General features: G+C 54.5%; 1 protein-coding gene across 3 annotated transcripts in view; it reads right to left on the bottom strand.

The window, feature by feature from the left end:
- Window positions 1-1456: 1456 nt before the first annotated feature.
- The window catches only part of TRIOBP (TRIO and F-actin binding protein), a 16779-nt gene continuing 2552 nt past the window's right edge, over window positions 1457-15683 (bottom strand). For 2 of the 3 annotated variants that reach the window (XM_027665978.1, XM_027665986.1), the window contains 13 exons: window positions 11827-11883; window positions 11411-11479; window positions 10877-10966; window positions 9933-10042; window positions 8920-9484; window positions 8206-8316; window positions 6078-6225; window positions 5462-5573; window positions 4841-5000; window positions 4382-4495; window positions 3988-4074; window positions 2973-3136; window positions 1457-2260 (listed from right to left, as the gene is read on the bottom strand). In XM_027665978.1, the coding sequence (XP_027521779.1) occupies window positions 2975-3136; window positions 3988-4074; window positions 4382-4495; window positions 4841-5000; window positions 5462-5573; window positions 6078-6225; window positions 8206-8316; window positions 8920-9484; window positions 9933-10042; window positions 10877-10966; window positions 11411-11479; window positions 11827-11883 (1785 nt within the window). In that variant the 3' untranslated portion in view covers window positions 1457-2260; window positions 2973-2974. Of the gene's footprint in view, window positions 2261-2972; window positions 3137-3987; window positions 4075-4381; window positions 4496-4840; window positions 5001-5461; window positions 5574-6077; window positions 6226-8205; window positions 8317-8919; window positions 9485-9932; window positions 10043-10876; window positions 10967-11410; window positions 11480-11826; window positions 11884-15607; window positions 15643-15683 lie in introns of those variants that run through there. The other variant, XM_027665997.1, reaches the window with a different exon arrangement.

The following is a 15683-nucleotide window of genomic DNA, read 5'->3' as shown; positions in this document are numbered from 1 at the left end:
ATACCAAACTTTCAGAGAAGGGGTGGGTGAGCATTGTGTAAAACAGCAGTTTGCAGTTCATTCCTTGCTTGCCCTGTGTCCCACTTTTGAGGGTTTTGTCCCCCAGATGTAGGTACAACCATGCAGACTGTTGTTTCAGTGGTTGTTTTTTTTTCTAAAAACTCCCAGGCATCCCCCAACCTGCCACACTGTGCTCTGAACCCCATTTTTTTCTCTCCTTATTTGGTTCCTACCAATCCCCATGGCAAGACCAAGCCCTGCAGCCTGGAAGCAGCTGCCCTGACCTGCTCTATCACCCCTCGCCTTCCTTCCCATCCCAGCCTCCTGTGTGCCAAATGCTTGTCCCATCCCAAACTCAATGGCAACAGCTATGTCCTGCTGGGAGGCAGAGAAAAAAGCCTGGACCTTGAGCAGCACAGGGACAGGAGAGTTTCTACGCCAAGGGCAGGAGGCCAAGAACCATCTATAGCAAACCCTGGTGCTCCACAGGTGCAGTGGGGAGTTGAGCTCATTGCTTGGACTCTTGCACCATTGGGTTGCCCAAGGGCCTTGTGCACTTGACCAAAGCCTGCCATCCAATTTTACCAGAATTTGTGACTTACAAAGAGGTTTGCCTTACCTAGGGAAAGCAGTTGTTGTAGCCCTTCTTGGTGAAAGAGTGGGCTTCTATTTGTCTGCACACCCCAGCCCCAAGGGATGCCAATACTGTGGCAAGGTGATCACATGCTGAGGAAAGGGTGCTGCCCTAACTCCCCTCATTCTGGCTGCCACCATGTTCTTACAGTCTGCTTCCATCCCCACGTCTCACAGTACTCCATCCTCCCAGCTGACACATCTGTTGCCTCTATCCAAGAATCCTCCTTGACCCCTTCGTCCTCCCCTCTTCAGATGTTGCCCCCAGCCCCTGCATGTACCTGCAATTGGGGCTCTCCTGTAATTGCCAGCAGCCTTTCTGAGCAACAGCTCCTGTTTACATTGGGATGGACCTGAACAAGAAATAGTCACCCCCAGGTCCTCCACTGGGACAAAAAGGCAATATGCTTCATCCAAAAAAGAGGAGGAGGAAAGCATTTGAGATCCCTCTGATCTCCCCCAGGAGCTGTTTACTCTGCCAGTAATTTGCTGTGCCATGTGCCCTCCCAAAACTGGATTTACTAATGGAGCTCAGGCTCAGCTCTTCCTCCATGAGGCTGACGGTCCACGTGGAATTTTGGGTGCAGTGTGGTGAAGCAGATTACTTCCCCCCTCAAAGTCAAAGGTGAAAACATCTGGATAATGGCACTGCAGGGCTCCTCTTGCTCTCTAGCCAGGGGCTGGGTGTGCTCCTGCTGCTTTCCCTTACCAAACCCTGAGGGAGGGAAGGAACTGGTCAGTATGACCCAAAACCTCGAAATTACCCTTCCCCTCACCCCCGTGGATTAGGGCCACATGGCAAACCTTCCCCTTGAGGAACACATTTTTCTCAGCGAAAGGGGAAGATTTTATTAAGTTAAAAGTTGAAGGATGCAGCAGAGCAGCAGCAGCTGCCACCTTGGGGAGGTTGGCTCCGGCGGGTGCAGTAGCAGCCTCACAGCTCCTCTTCTCCAGAAAGGAGAAGCCCCGTGGCTCTGGGCTCCTGCCAACGCGGGTTCTTGAAGGAGCCAAAAGGGCAGATACGGAGAGAGCTTGATCATGCGGACTCTTGCCAAGGTGTCCTCTTTCAAATGTCCCAGGCAAGCACATCCATGGCAGGTGGCCCCAGCGTCTCCCTCCTATGGCTTGCATGTCTTCTCCGCAGGTCCCGGGGGGTGGCACGGGGAGGGGAAGCATGGTCCTTGCCGTACATCCCAGGGGACCGTGGAGACATTTGGAAAAGAGGGAATATGTGCCAAAGGTGGCTGTGTGGCTGAGCAATGGGGCTGGGGAAGGGGGAAAAAAACCCAGATTCTCTTTTTCAGGTTAGAAAAATGCTGGTGATGTAGTAAAAATTTTCCTCCTCCTCTTCCCCTTCTTCCTGTGGGGGAAAAATTCCTCTATAAAATATAATTTTCACATATAAAAATCCTGAAGAAGGTGCATGTAAGGAGCCAGTCCAAACAATGTGCTCAGGTATGCAGGCAAAAAGGGTTCATCAAAAAAGCTTTGGGAAGGGAGTGAGGAGGTTGGAGGTGTGTGGGATTCCTTGCCAAGGCGATAACGGATTGGATTCAACCTCCCTCTCCCCACAAGTGAGGAATGGAGCAAATACAAAACTAGAACAGATAACAAACGTAGAGCAGACCTAGAGAGAGAGACAAAAAAGAAATGGTTTAGAAAGACTCCACTGAGCACAGAAATACTGACCTTTCTGCTCCCTGGAGAGATGGCTGTCTGGTGCCCTGCTACGGACCCACTCGTTTCAGTGCCCATCAGCAAGCTCTGGTGGAGCAGAGTGACCCCAATTCCAATGGCCATGGCATCCAAGCAAGGGCAGAAGCAGTACGGACAACAGGACGCCCTTGTTCCTGTCACCCTGCTTCCCTCCCCAGCCATGGCAGGGATATCTGCAGGTGAGTGTGGGAGAAGGGCTGGGTCTAGTCAGGGCTGCTTTGATGCAGACCTAAAATTTCCGTTCTGTGATAGGGAAACCACTTCAAAGGTGAACAGAGCAGAAACATGGCCTTACACAGGGAATGTGCAACTGCCCCCACATTGTCACCCAAGCCACAGGTTGAAGGTCAGCATTTAGTTGGCTCCCACATCCAGCCTGGCTGAGCAGCACTTGGTGCTGGCTGCATCAAGAGCAACACAGTGAAAAGGGGGCTGAAGCCCTTGGGAGAATGTCAGGGACAACAGGAGGGCCAGGGGTGCAAGAAGCAGAAGAGGTTAAGCCTAAAGTTTCAACACTGAGTGGAGCAGGAGAAATTGGCATCTTCCATTGCCCTGTCAATGTGCAGCAGCCAGCCTCAGCCAGCTGCACCCTCAGGGGACACCACAGCACCCTCAGTGCTCACCATTACTTGCCGACGCTGTTGCACAGCGACTCCTTCTCCTGCAGAGCCGCCATGGCCAGGCGCAGGTGCTCCTTCAGCTGCTCGATCTCTCGCTCTGAGCGCACCTTAATGTGATTCAGCTCTGCATAGACATCTTGGTATTTCCCTGAGGCAAATCTCTTGTCCTGCCAAGGGAGGGAGAGATTCTGGGCTGATATTAGGGAGGGTTGCGGCAAGGCAAGCCCAGCAGGTGAGAAGCAGAAAGCTAGCCCTGGGTTTGAAGCCCATCCCAATCTGGGCCATGCAGAAACTATTCAGAAGACGAGCATGAAGGTAGCACTTGGCAAAACCTGGGCCAGGAAGGAAGGTAGAGACTCTGGTGCCACAGCAGTGGGGATCTGCAGCATCAGATTGATGAGGCAATGTGGGCTTTACCATGGCTTGTGTACATGTGGAGCAGCCACACAGGAAAAAAAAACACCACCAGGGATGCAGGTCACTGAGAGAGTTGGGCCCAGCTGCTTATATGGCAAAAAACTTACACGGGTAAGTTATAATCTTCTTGAGCATCACTGAATCTCAAAGCCTCTTTTAGGTTCTCCTTTGGCAGGGGTCTTTGAAAAACCCTCTGAATCAGCTGCTGCCAGTGGAGGGAGCAGCACGCCCAGAAACAACGCCCAAGGAAATACATCCACCCAGAGAGGGGGTAACTAAGGGAACCAGAGTGCTGGGCAGGCTTCATCCAGGTTTCGCACTTGGAAAAGAAGGGCTCCTGGCCTGTCCATGCTTGTATGTGCTTATATCTGGGTAAACCAGCAGCGAAGTCTCTGTGACACTTCCCTTCTACGAGGTAAGTCTATGCCAGCCCACGCTGTTTGGAGCTGCTATGTGCTCTGCAGTCAGCAACGACAAGGAGCACAAGAGAGTTTGTCCTGAGCATTCATTAAACCCAGCTGAACCCTGCTGATATGCAGCCCTGGTGCCCCCCTCCCTCCCCTCTCCTGCTGATTTCTCAGTAACTCCCGGAAAACACCACCTTTTGCATCATCTGCAGCTCCTCCCGGAGGCACTGCACCTCTTTCTTTAGGTACTGGAGCTCGTTCTCCTTCACTCGCAGCAGCACCTGGCCCAGAAAGTGGGAGAGGAACCAGAGGTGACTCAAGAGCCATCATCTCCGAAGGGCTGGAATGCCCTGGCGCAAGCGCGATGGTGGGAAAGGAAGGAAGGACCAGAAGGGCTGGGGCAGGAAACGGCGCAAACAGCCTGAGAGAGCGGCAGAGGGGAAGCTTGCATTCCTGCTTCCTGCGCCATCCCCGTTGCTCCATCCGGCACCCCACTCCCACCTGCTCTAAGCCAAAACCGTTGAGAGGAGAAGATCCCCAGAGTGGGCAGGGATGGAGGCAGTGGGGCAGCCAGGGGGACCCCCATACCTCCAGCTCGCAGGAACTCCGCTCATTGTTGTGCGAAGAGCGGTCCCCAGAGCTCCGTGACGAAATAAAGCTCCGCAGTTTCCCGATCTCATCCGAGAGGCGGGTCTGCAGCTCCTGCAGCCAAAGCCAAAAGACGTCAGAGTAGCCATGGCACAGGCCTCTCTACTGTCCTGACCCTTCCATTTTCATTCCAGCCCTACTCCAGCTTAGACACCATTTCGTAACTCCCTGTCCACAGCTGAAAGCAGCGTCTACAACCTGCAGAATACATTTGCCATATTTAACACCACAGTTATGACAAGCCCAACTACAGTCTCTCATTCTTAATCTTCTTCTGACAATAAGATCTCAGAAGGGAAGAAATATGAAAAAATAGGGGAGTTCTAACAGAGGGTCTGTGCTGTGTGAGGGAAAAACATGCTTCACAGTGTCTGCTAGCAGGGAAAGCCCTTCTCTTGCCTGATTTTTCCGGAGGAGGTCCTTCCCCTCCTGCTGACAGCGCTGCAGTATCTGCTCCCGTTCCTCTGCCTTCTGGGTGAGCTCCCCAATTTCCAGGCACTTCTGGGAATACTGCTCAGAAAGCACCTGCAGCTCCCGCTTCAGGGAATCCACGTCCAACCTGCCAAAGAGGCACCAGCTCATCACTGCCCCAAAACCCTTTCCAGCTCCTGGCCACCGGCATCACCCTCCCCCCTGCCATGGCCAGCCTCTGACCACATCAGTCATCAGCACACGACAATGTTCTCTGTGGACCAAGGCTTCAGTTTCCACACTCCCACACTTGAGTGTGGTGCTTCTAGGAGCTTCAAGACATGCAGGAGATATCTAGGAGCTTTCCATAAAGAAAATAGAGGGGAAAAAGCTGTAGGGAAGAGGGAGGTGCTACAGGGAAAAGCACCAAGTAGGAGACAAACCTCCCTGCTCTACAGCTCCAGCAGCCCTGGGATTCACCACTCCCAAGGAGGGAACTGGGGAGGTGGCAGGAAGAACAGCTGGGGGCTAGAGCTGCAGAGAGGGTACAGTGACACTGGCACAAGGCAGCATCACTGGGCAAGGGGAGCAAGAGAGGTGCTTTCTTACTGGTGCTGCTTCTGGAGGGCTTCTGGGAGAGAGCTGCATTGCTGGAAGCTTCGTGTCCTGCCTAGCTCCTTATTCATTTCCTCCCTGTGGGCTTTCTTCAGTGCTTCAATGGCTGCAGAGGGGGACAATGGGAGATGGGGGATCAGGCTGTGCCAGCTTTAGCTGGGGAAACCACACCAGGGAACTGGCTAAGCTCTTGCCACTGCAAGTTCCCAGATCTATCTTTGCAGATTCCCCCTCCTCCTCTTCTGCCCTCAGGACAGCCCCCACCTTCTCCAAACCCCAGGATCACCATGCTGCCAAGGAGATTAACACAATGTGGGAGCTTCCTACCACCTCTGTCAGCCCTGCCCACCTACAAGAAAGTGCTAGCCCCCTCCCACCCATCCACAGAGGCAAGACCCCATTTCCTGCAGTATCTTTGCCATGCCGTCTCCACCAGCACCACAGGTCCAAGGAGCACCAAAGCTCATGCTCCAAGGAGCATCGGTCTCACACCAGTAAGATCAACAGTGTAGCTCCAGATGACTGGAGTGACTGGCTTCTGGCAAGAGACATTTGGGAGAGGTGGGAGGGACCCAGCTGAGCAGGGGCACAGCTTGGTGTGTGCTCCTACCTGCTGCTGTCGCCGCTGCCTCCTCTGCCAGAAGCCGCTCCTTCTCCTGCCTCAGCCGCTCCAGCTCCCGCTGGTGGTGCCTCTGGAGCTCCTCCATCACTTGCTTGTGGGATGACTCCATCTCAGCCAGGCTACGCTCACAGGCCTCCTGTTGAGTGGAGGAGAGGAGGGCTGAGAGACCAGGAGAAAAGACAGAAGGGCTTGGGCCAGGACAAGCACCTGGCTCAGCTGATGTTTGCCTTTGCAAACCTCACCCAAGTCCAGGGACACTTTGAAAGAAGTAAGACTACTTCCCAGGAGGGTCTTTTCCTTCTGAAAGTGAAGTAGCACTTTAATCTCTGAACACAACCATTTGAGAGGGACACACATCTTGCAACCCCTTGACACTTTACAGAGGAAGAAACATTCCTCTGGCTCTTAATACTAAAGCAGCAAGACAGTAACATCCCTCTTGGGCCAAGAGTTGGGAATAATGCCCAAGGCCACAGTCCTGACCCTCCACCAGGCTGCACTGCCTGGCCGAAGAAGATCAACAGAGGGAACTGCATCTCAGTATCTGCCTTTTAAATGAAGCAGCATCTCCCGGAATCAATGAAAACTGAGCCTCTTCTCCTGAAAAGTGACACTCTGCACTGCCCTGAGGCCCGACAGAGGCTGTGAAAGAGCCCTCCCCACAGCCTAATGGTTAGGGATCCTCCTCACACAGATCGCCCTCCTTTCTGGTAGCTCTGAGACCAGGGGGATAGTTCTTTCCACGCTGAGTGCTGTGGTTAACTCAAGATAGAGCAAAGCAAAGCGGTTCCCACCTTGGTACTACATCTCTGCTCCCCCTCCAGCACCACCCCAAGCCTCTCAAGAAGAATTTGTTCATCACCAAACCATGCCTTTTTTTAAAAAAGCCTGGGGCTCAAAGACAACAGCAGAGAGCTAGGAAGTCATCACATCCTGTCACAGCCCCTTGCCATCCCATTCCTTCACTCAGGACTAAGGTAAAGGCTGATACAAAAGACACTGCAAGACACTGTAAGAATGCAAGTCCTTGCTGGCTCCTCTTCTCTACTGAGATGAGAGAAGCTCACAGATCAACCAAAGGAGAGGAAAAGGTAAGGAATCAATTTGGTGATCTGTCCACGGACTGGCTGCAACCCTTGGCAGAGAGAACAAATCCTTTGGGGAAAGGTCAAGTTTGGCCTCAAATGTGAAATGCTGGCCTTTTGAGAAAAGTTATTAGGAAGATAAGGGAGTTAGGAAGATAAGGGAGTTCCTCCCCACTGCTTTTGCTTTTTTTGACCATAAAGAGGCCTGTGAGATGCAAATATTAAATCAAGATGACAGAGAGACTGGTAAGTGTCCAGGCTGTGAGTTTATCTGGGCTAGGTACAGCCAACCCACTGCAACAGACTTAGCCAGCTCCAGTTTCCTGCCCTGCCAACCTCCTCATCCCGGCATCTTTCAACACACAGGGCACATTCTGAAAACCCCACTGCATGGTAGAACAGCAGCCTCCCCCCAGGAAATCCCTATGGGATGTGACCCTGCTTGCTTTGGATGAGTCTATGAGAGGGAAAAATAAATAAACAAAGCAAAGAGAGAGGCTGAAGCACGAGCAAATTCTGCTTAGTGGCTCTCCCACGTGCCATCCTCAACAAATGGCCTGTGCTGTCAGAGTGACCTTCAGGACTTGAGCGGTCGTGACAGGGATTAGAACTCCCCAGGGACTGACTGGCTGCTTTTAAAAGGCACTCGTGAGCCCCTATTAGCAAGAACCACAGCAGCAAACCACAGGGGAATGCACCACAGGCCCTGCAGAAAGCTGCTGACCCACTCACAAGCTCACCCCCCAGCCTAGGCCAGGCCAGCATTGTATGCATGTGCAAAGTGAGGGACAGATCCTGCACCTCTCCCTTAACTCTTCTTCTCTCTGTTTATAATTCTGGTCCCTTTAAGGCCAGACAACATGCACCAGCCTTTATGTAATTAACATTGATTACAAATGGGCCCAGCTAGGGTCACCATGACAACCCAATGATTAGCAATACCTGCTCAGCAATAAGCTGAGTCTCAACAATCCCCAGTTTGGTACTGGGAGGGAGTGATCCCAGGGTCCTGTGTCCTGCATCCTGCTCACCTGTGAGATGTACCCTCGGGGCACATGGCTGTCTCCCTGGGATGTTGCTTCCTCCCGAAGACTCTCATTTCTGGCCCGGCAGGATTCCAGCTGTGCCCGCAGTGACTGGATCTGTGCCAGGGAGGAGAGAGATGGTCAGCCAAGAGTAGAAAAGTGCCATGGTCTGACCAATACGCTGCATCCAAACCCTGGGCTTAAGGATGAGGAGGGCCATGCATGGCCAGTGGGGAACATCTGCTTCCCTGGGAGCCTGCCAAGGGACCAAACTGGCAAAGCCAGCCCCAGCCTGGTGAGTGCTAGTAAGAAAGGGAGGAGACATCCCAGCTTCCAGAGGTGGATTCATGGTAGAGGAAACCACCACTGCATGGCTCCTTTCAAAGACTGGCAGGTGAAGTGTTTGCAGGCTTGGGAACAGCCAGAGAAAAAAGGCTGTGCATGTGTTCCGAGGAAAAACATTCCATGCAAACAGTGACAACAAATAAATTATCCTGAACCAAAACGTGGTCTGAGGAAGCTCTCCAGGTGTGTGACACCAGGCCTCTGGCCTCACCATGTTGCAAAAGCTTCCATGCACTTGACAGGTGGTAAATGGAGCCAGAAAGAATGAACATCTTCCTGAACTTCTGTCTTGTTCTTCTGCAAAGCCTCCTGCTGCCAGGGACCACATTAAGGGGCCACCAGAATCCCAGTTTCAGAGAGGAGGGATGCTCTTACCTCCTTTTTCAGTGCCTCGTTGGTGTCTCCATGGCCCCCCTTGCTCTGGTTCAGCAGTGCTGTCAAGGGCACTCGCTGCAAGTCCTTCAAAGGCAGGCGTTCCAGCTCCAGCCACTTCTTCTCTATCTCCTCGTTCAGACGAATCCGCTGTTCCTCTGAAAGTGGTGGAGGGGGGAGGTCCTGCTCCCCGACCTTGCGGGAAGAGTCTCCTGCTGGGCCATCGCTGTTTGTGACCCTGCCATCAGGGGTCTCAAACCATTTCCGCCTCTCCTCCGAACGGATGGCCAGATCCCGCTCCAGCTCCTCATACTTGGGAGTTCGGTCGGAGATCCTCAAGCTCCCTTTTGTCCTCTGTGGGGACCCCTGATTCCCGGGGTCCTGTGGCAAGGGAGACAGCTCCACATAATCAAAGGCATGGCGCTGCCCATCTGCCTTCCAGTGATTGCCCTTCGAGTTCCCCTCGGAGCCTGAGCCTGAACCTGGCCGCTGCTGCTCCTCCATCCGGAGTGAGCCTTTCTGGGGAACACAGTTACGGAAGGAGTTCTCCTTATCGCAGTCAGAGAGCCTGAAACCAGAGCAGCAACTGGTGAAGCAGAGGCACCGTTTGGGAAAGGATGCCAGCAGAGGCACTGCCAACTGCCCAAGGCTCAGCCCTCTTTCAGCCCAGCCTTATGAAACCCCACCCTGAGCACGGAGCTGGGCCTGTAGCACCCCATCCCTCAGGGAAATAGGTTCCTCCACAGGGTGGGGAAGATTGACCCCGGTTGCAGCTATGCTGGTGGAGAAACCAGTCTAAACTAATGTGGCGAGGCAAAAAGCAGGTGCAAGACAGGAAGCCATCAGGCTGTCAATCCCTGTCACCAGCTGGTGTAACCAAGCCATTTTCAGGAGAAGCAGAGAGCAGGGCTGATCTGGGAGTGATGAGATTTCCAGAGGGGTCTTCCTGGTCCCTGTCTGCCAGGGTAGAAGGGCAGCAAGTGGGAAGAGGAGAAGCAGCACAGGGCAGCTCTTACTTGGTGACATCTGGAGCACTGACTGGGCGCACATTCTTCCTCAGGGCCTCGATCCAGTTGCGGCGGATGCCCGAGGTCATCGCTGACAGGGTGAAGACGGCATCCTTTGTCTGCAACAGGGAGGTGACAGAGGGCCTGTCAGTGCCCAGTGGAGATGCAGCAGCTCCCACTCACTCCCTGAGACCTACGGGATCCACTTGCACAGGTAGTGAACAGTGTTAGAAAGGCCATCTGCTGTCTCAAGCTCTTGTGGCCACGTGGAGGGGTGGGAGAGGAGACACACTGCTTGAGGGGAAGCTCGTTACACGTCCTGTATGAGACCATCTCCAAGCAAAGGCAAAAGAAACTTTGCTGGCTCACTGAGTCAAACACATGCTGGTGCAATCCAGCTGTTCAGGTGCTGGGAGCTGGATGCCAGCACTGGGGTACAGCAGCAGGCCACAGGGAAACCCAGACCATGAAGTGCACAGCCCTGAGCACCCACCATTTTTTATGCTGCCTTAGCAGCTGCCTCCTGCTGCTACAGCAAGTAGCCAAGGACAGGACTGTACTGGGGCTGAACCCAGGGTACAAGCTGCCACTCAGAGCACAGTGAGCCAGGCTACACCAAGGTCTGTAGCGCTCGCCACTCCCTCCCTTCGGCTATCGAGAAGTTGTCTTGGCCAACAGGTCAATTAAACACTCCTGGCATTTAGCTTGGCTCATGGACTGCCTCCAGCACAGCCTTCAGCCAGCTCTGCAAAGTCTCTTCCTTCTCCTTCCTTTGCAGGCAGGTAGCACTTGTGTCCCTGAGCACTGCCACCCATGTGTCACCAAACCAGCCTTGCTGGTAAAGGATTTGCTCGAATTGCCTCTCAGCATCTTGGCATGGGGAGGGAGCACACATTCCCACCCAGCATCCCTTGGTGCTACTGCTCTGTGCCCAGGCAGTGCCAGACACTCACGTGTATCTGGAAGCCATAGTTGCGTTGCACTGCAAACTCTGTCACATCCGTGCAGGAGCGGAGGTCAATTTCTCCGTCAAGGTCATCAGCCTGCAAGCACAGCCACCCGCGAGGACATCAGTGCTCACTCAGCTTTGAAAAAGCCTCCATCACTTGTCAGCACCCTAGCCAAAGAGTGGGCCACCTCTGCCTTCACCCCACAGTTCTCTTGGAGCCAGGCTCAGCTCTCCAGAAGCCAGGCTCAGTTTTACAGCACACCTCTTCTAATCCAAGGACAGCCAGCAGGGTCGAGAGCATCAGAAATGCCCAGCCACAGAACCAGCCCTTCTGCTCACCTCCCACCACCAACAGTCCCCCCAGACTTCACCACCCCACATCACCCCTTGGCAAAGAGCAGCTTGCCACCTCCAATATCCTTCTGGAGGACATGATACTGCCACTTCTCCCTGGAGCACACTGGTCATGCCAGGGCTGTGCTCTTCTACCCCCTGGACAAGAAGGAAGAAAGGGATGGAGAAGACTGGCCATGCTTACCTCCTCTGCGTTCGAGTCCCGGTAATACCTCAAGCTCGAGTCGGTCAGCACGAACCAATGTTTCTTCCACTGTAGGTGGATCAGGCAGGGGGAGGGAAGGGAAAAGACAGGAGGGAAATGGATAGGCAGTTACCAGGAAAAGTGTAGGAACAGGGAGGGACTCTCCGCGCTATGACCTCTCAGCCTTCTCCTCTCCCTCCTCCCTCCCAGATCCCCCTCGTGCTCCTCAGATGGGAGAGAGACACTCAGTGAAACCCTGTATCCACATATGGAGTGAGGCACCTCCACCAAAGGTTTCCCACCGCCTTTCCCAACAGGAGACCTCAGCAAGAATGGAGGAAGGAAATCAGCTGGCTCACCAGGGATCTCTAGCAGCAAGGGCTAGGGGAAGAAGCAGACTCATCTCTCAGGCTTACCTCTCCTGGCTCGTCCAGGATGGACATCCATCCCTTCTTGAAATTGAGGAGATCCGGCTGGAGAGAAAAGGACAAAACAGAGAGTTACTTTCTTGGAGCGACCCACAAAAACGCTTTTTACGACAGGGGGTAGAAGGCGAGTCCCCAGTGACAGAACAACAATGGGAATATCCTGGCATAGTTTTTAGGAAACTCATGGGGGTATATGACCTGATAGCAAAGGAGAACTGGGCATAGCTCTCAGCAGCAGGCAGTCATTCCTGTAAGAGGGAGGAGGAGATAAGGAAAGAGTTTTTTTAAAAAAAAAAGGAAAATATGCAGCAGGAAGGTTTCTACAAGGTGCCTCAGAGGTATTTATTCAGAGAAGGGGAGGCAGAGACAAGGAGAGTGGGCAGGAGGGAGTGCTCCACCACCACTGATGGGGCTTGCCTCAGAGATGGAGGCAAAGTCACAAAGAACCAGACACACCTTGTCCAAACCCTGTCTGTCCGTTCCCCAGAGCTACGTCCCTCCAATAACTTCACTACTGATCATTTATTAAAGACGAGTAGCTCTCTACAAAACAGCCCTCACCAAAAACGTATAGGAGGTAGTTCAACAGCTGTGAAAACATGTTGCCTTTAAACGATGTGCCCCAGGGAAGAGATGAAGTCAGAGCCACAACCAGTGCTTGATCCTTCGTCCTGTCTGAGACTGAACCCCTTCCAAGGCTCAACCCTCTGAGATTCTGGGGGCCCTTCCCTTATTCAGCTCCTGCTCCCTCCAACTACAGAGGCTGCCTCCTGCCCAGCCACAGCTACTGAAGATGAAGATGAAGAGAATTTCACCTCCATTATCCCATGCCAGAGTTTCCCCACACTCCCTGCCTCCTCCCAACCTCATGCCAGTGGTGCAGCATCCCAACCAGTTTATCTCCTTTCCAAGGTGGAGCACCAGGGAGCTGACTCAAGGGAACCTCTGTCCCTGGCTTTGCCCTCAGCCAAACAGGCTTGAGCCAGTCCCTCCTCCCAGTGCTGTTGGCTCTAAGTTGCACCACCAAAGAATTCAGTCCAACATGTCTTCTCCCCGAGAAGCCAGAGTTTGCCAACCTGCCCCTGAAGCAGGCAGGGACAGTGTTGGAGAAGTGACAGCACCAGACTTGCCAGTCCCAGGGAAGCCACCAGCAGTCCCCATGTGTCACAACCATCAGCCGAGACTGAGCTAGTGAGAAGGAGTGGCCACTCCATACTCCCTAAACAAGCCCAGTGGCTGGCCACAGCTGCTCCACAAGCCCAGCTCCCTGGCCATCCAGCCAGGATGAGGCTTCCCCTGCTTTCATCTCCCTGAGCTGCTGCTCTTGGGTTACACCCAAGGTTATGGGGCAGCAAGAGCCGAGAATGTGCCGGCCCACCCTGGCGCTCCAGCTATTGGTTTGAGCAGGAGCAGGGAGACATGCCAAGGGGAGGGTCAGTGGCTGCTACAGCTTCAGGCCTGGCCAGAAGCATCCGGCAGTCCCAAACTCCCTGAAAGGGAGGGAAACCAGAGCAAAGGACATGGGGGGCTCCCAAACCTCACCTCCTGCTGAGGTGACAGGCACTGCTGGCAGCTAGGAGATGAGGGGGATGCATGCATCCCCCCCACCAGACATCCTGGTGGCTTCACTGCTGCCCTGAGAAAGCACCCTGAAAATTAATTCTTTCCCCATGGCAGCAGCTCCACCCTTTTTCCCGTTATTCCTTCCAATCCGGTGACTTAAACTCCAGCTCCAAACTCAGAGTAGTGGGAAGGAAGGAAAGGAGGCAAAACACCAAAGTGCAACCTCCTCCCTCCTGGGACATGTGTGCACTCAACAGAAGAGAGATGGGCAGGCTCCACAGAGGCAGAAAAACAATATAGGGAGAGAGGGAGCAAAAGGACTCCTGGCTGGGGCTGTTGTATGGATCAGCTGGGTCTCATCTTATCGAGGATTTACAATCCCAAAGCATTAGGTGCCAAAATAATTAATATTAATGGGATGTATGCCACTGGAAAAACTGCCACAAAGTCCTGCCAGAACCACTGCCCCTAACACAGTGCTGAGGCCAGAAAATTCCCCTGGGACGGCTTCTCCTAAGCAGATGAATTGCACAGGGCTTCTGCTCTCCCTGCCAGCCCCAGACACAGAGCCAGAGCTCTACAGAATCATCTTTGGACTATTCTTTTCATAGCGGGGCCAGTACAATAAGTTGAGGCATCAGTTGATGCTCAAAGTGCCTACAGCCATTTTTCTTCCTTTCCCCACAGCCAAATCCAGTTTCCTCATCCAGCATAAAAAGCGCAGGACACCGGCAGAGAAGAGAGCGGGGTTCAAATAGAACCCCTCAGAGGAAATGGCCCAACAGTGGGAGGAGGAAACATCCAGGAAAGCCAAGCTGCTGGGAGAGATCCGGGTGCCGGAGACGCAGTGATGTGGCAGGATGCACCCCCAGCAAAATGCACAGCCCTGCAGTGCAGCTCAGGGCTGCAGATGGTGAGGCTTTGGCTTGGGAGGTGGTAGCAGCAATTTTGCCCAGTTGCATCCATACCTGTCAGAGGTTTTATGTTCAGCCCTGTAGCTGATCAGTTGGAGGCACTGGAGGGGGTTTCAAGCAGCTGGGGACATAGGTGAGATCTGGAAAGACTGGCTTGCAACAGCAGGTTAAGGAGCAGCAGTTGCCTGCTCTGGTTGAAGAAGGGCTACAGGGGAGGTGATAACAGCCTCTAAGTATCTGAAGAATGTAAACACCAAAGAAGGAAAAGGGACAGGGTGGGAGCGAAGGAATGGCTCCTGGGTGGTACTGAGGCGCCGAGATGGAGAAGTGGAGAAGAGGCTGTGGCAGGCTGAGAAGGCTCAGTGCCGGAGCGGGCAAACGGAATGATCGGATGTCTCCTTTCATCACCAGCCTCTGCCATCACCGTGCCTCCTACTCTTCCTGCTCACAAAGGCTCCTCAGGACCCCAAGTCCTGGAGCATTGCTTTCTGTCATCTCCAGGAAATGGTGCAAGGGGCTTTCAAGCCTCCCGGAAAGCACAGTGTCTCCTCTTCTCCAAAAGGGGAACCCGCTCCACAAGGCGCGGGCCCCAGGCCAAAACACAAAGCAAAATCACTCCAGCTCAGTTTGGTGAAAGCAAAATCGCTTCCAGGCTGGGGCACACATGCAGCTCCCGAACCTACACGTGCAGCGAGAGCCAGCGGGCGACCGGCTCTCCCTTTCCCACCGCCCCCGTGCGAAACGCCGGCGGGCACAGCCCAGGCTGTCACCTCCATTACCCCACTTTGCTCAACATCCTTCCTCCCGCGGCCGGCAGCCGCCTGTGCCAAGGAAGGTTCGCCCCAGGGGCGGGATGTTCCCTGCCCCAAACCGCATCTGTTTCCCACAGGGAGCAGGAGTTCCCCACTCCCGAAGGGATACGAATTTCTCGTCCGACTGCGGTCATCGGTGCGGTGAGCTGGCCCGGCCTCAGCCCGGTCCACGCTCCCGCTCATCTGGGTGGGGTGGTGCCCGCCGGGAACCGAGCGGCCACGGGGAGCCCTGGGGATGGGAAAGGGAGCCAAGGAGGCACCGCCACAGCCCTTGAGTCCCGGGGCCAGAGTTCCCCGGGGAGCAGCGGCTCCAGAGACCCCCCCCCGAGCGGAGGGACCCCTGGAGCTGGCGGCTGACAGCTGGGGGCCCCACCGCCCCCTCCCAGTCCCAGTCCCGGGCTGTGCCCCGAGCCTCGGGGGAGAAGCCCCCGCGATGCCCGCCCGCCAAGCCCCGAGCCCCGCGGGCCGGTCCCGACTCACCGTCATCGCGGGGGCGCCGCGGCCGGCGGGGCCGGGGCCGGGGTCGCGGCGGGGCCGGGCGCTGGCAGCCAGGGCG

Source organism: Corapipo altera, unplaced genomic scaffold (genome assembly GCF_003945725.1).
Source record: "Corapipo altera isolate COAL_440 unplaced genomic scaffold, ASM394572v1 1, whole genome shotgun sequence".
Classification (NCBI taxonomy): Eukaryota; Metazoa; Chordata; class Aves; order Passeriformes; family Pipridae; genus Corapipo; species Corapipo altera.
Note: the sequence above shows the minus strand (reverse complement) of the source record. Positions and strands in the feature narration are given on the sequence as shown.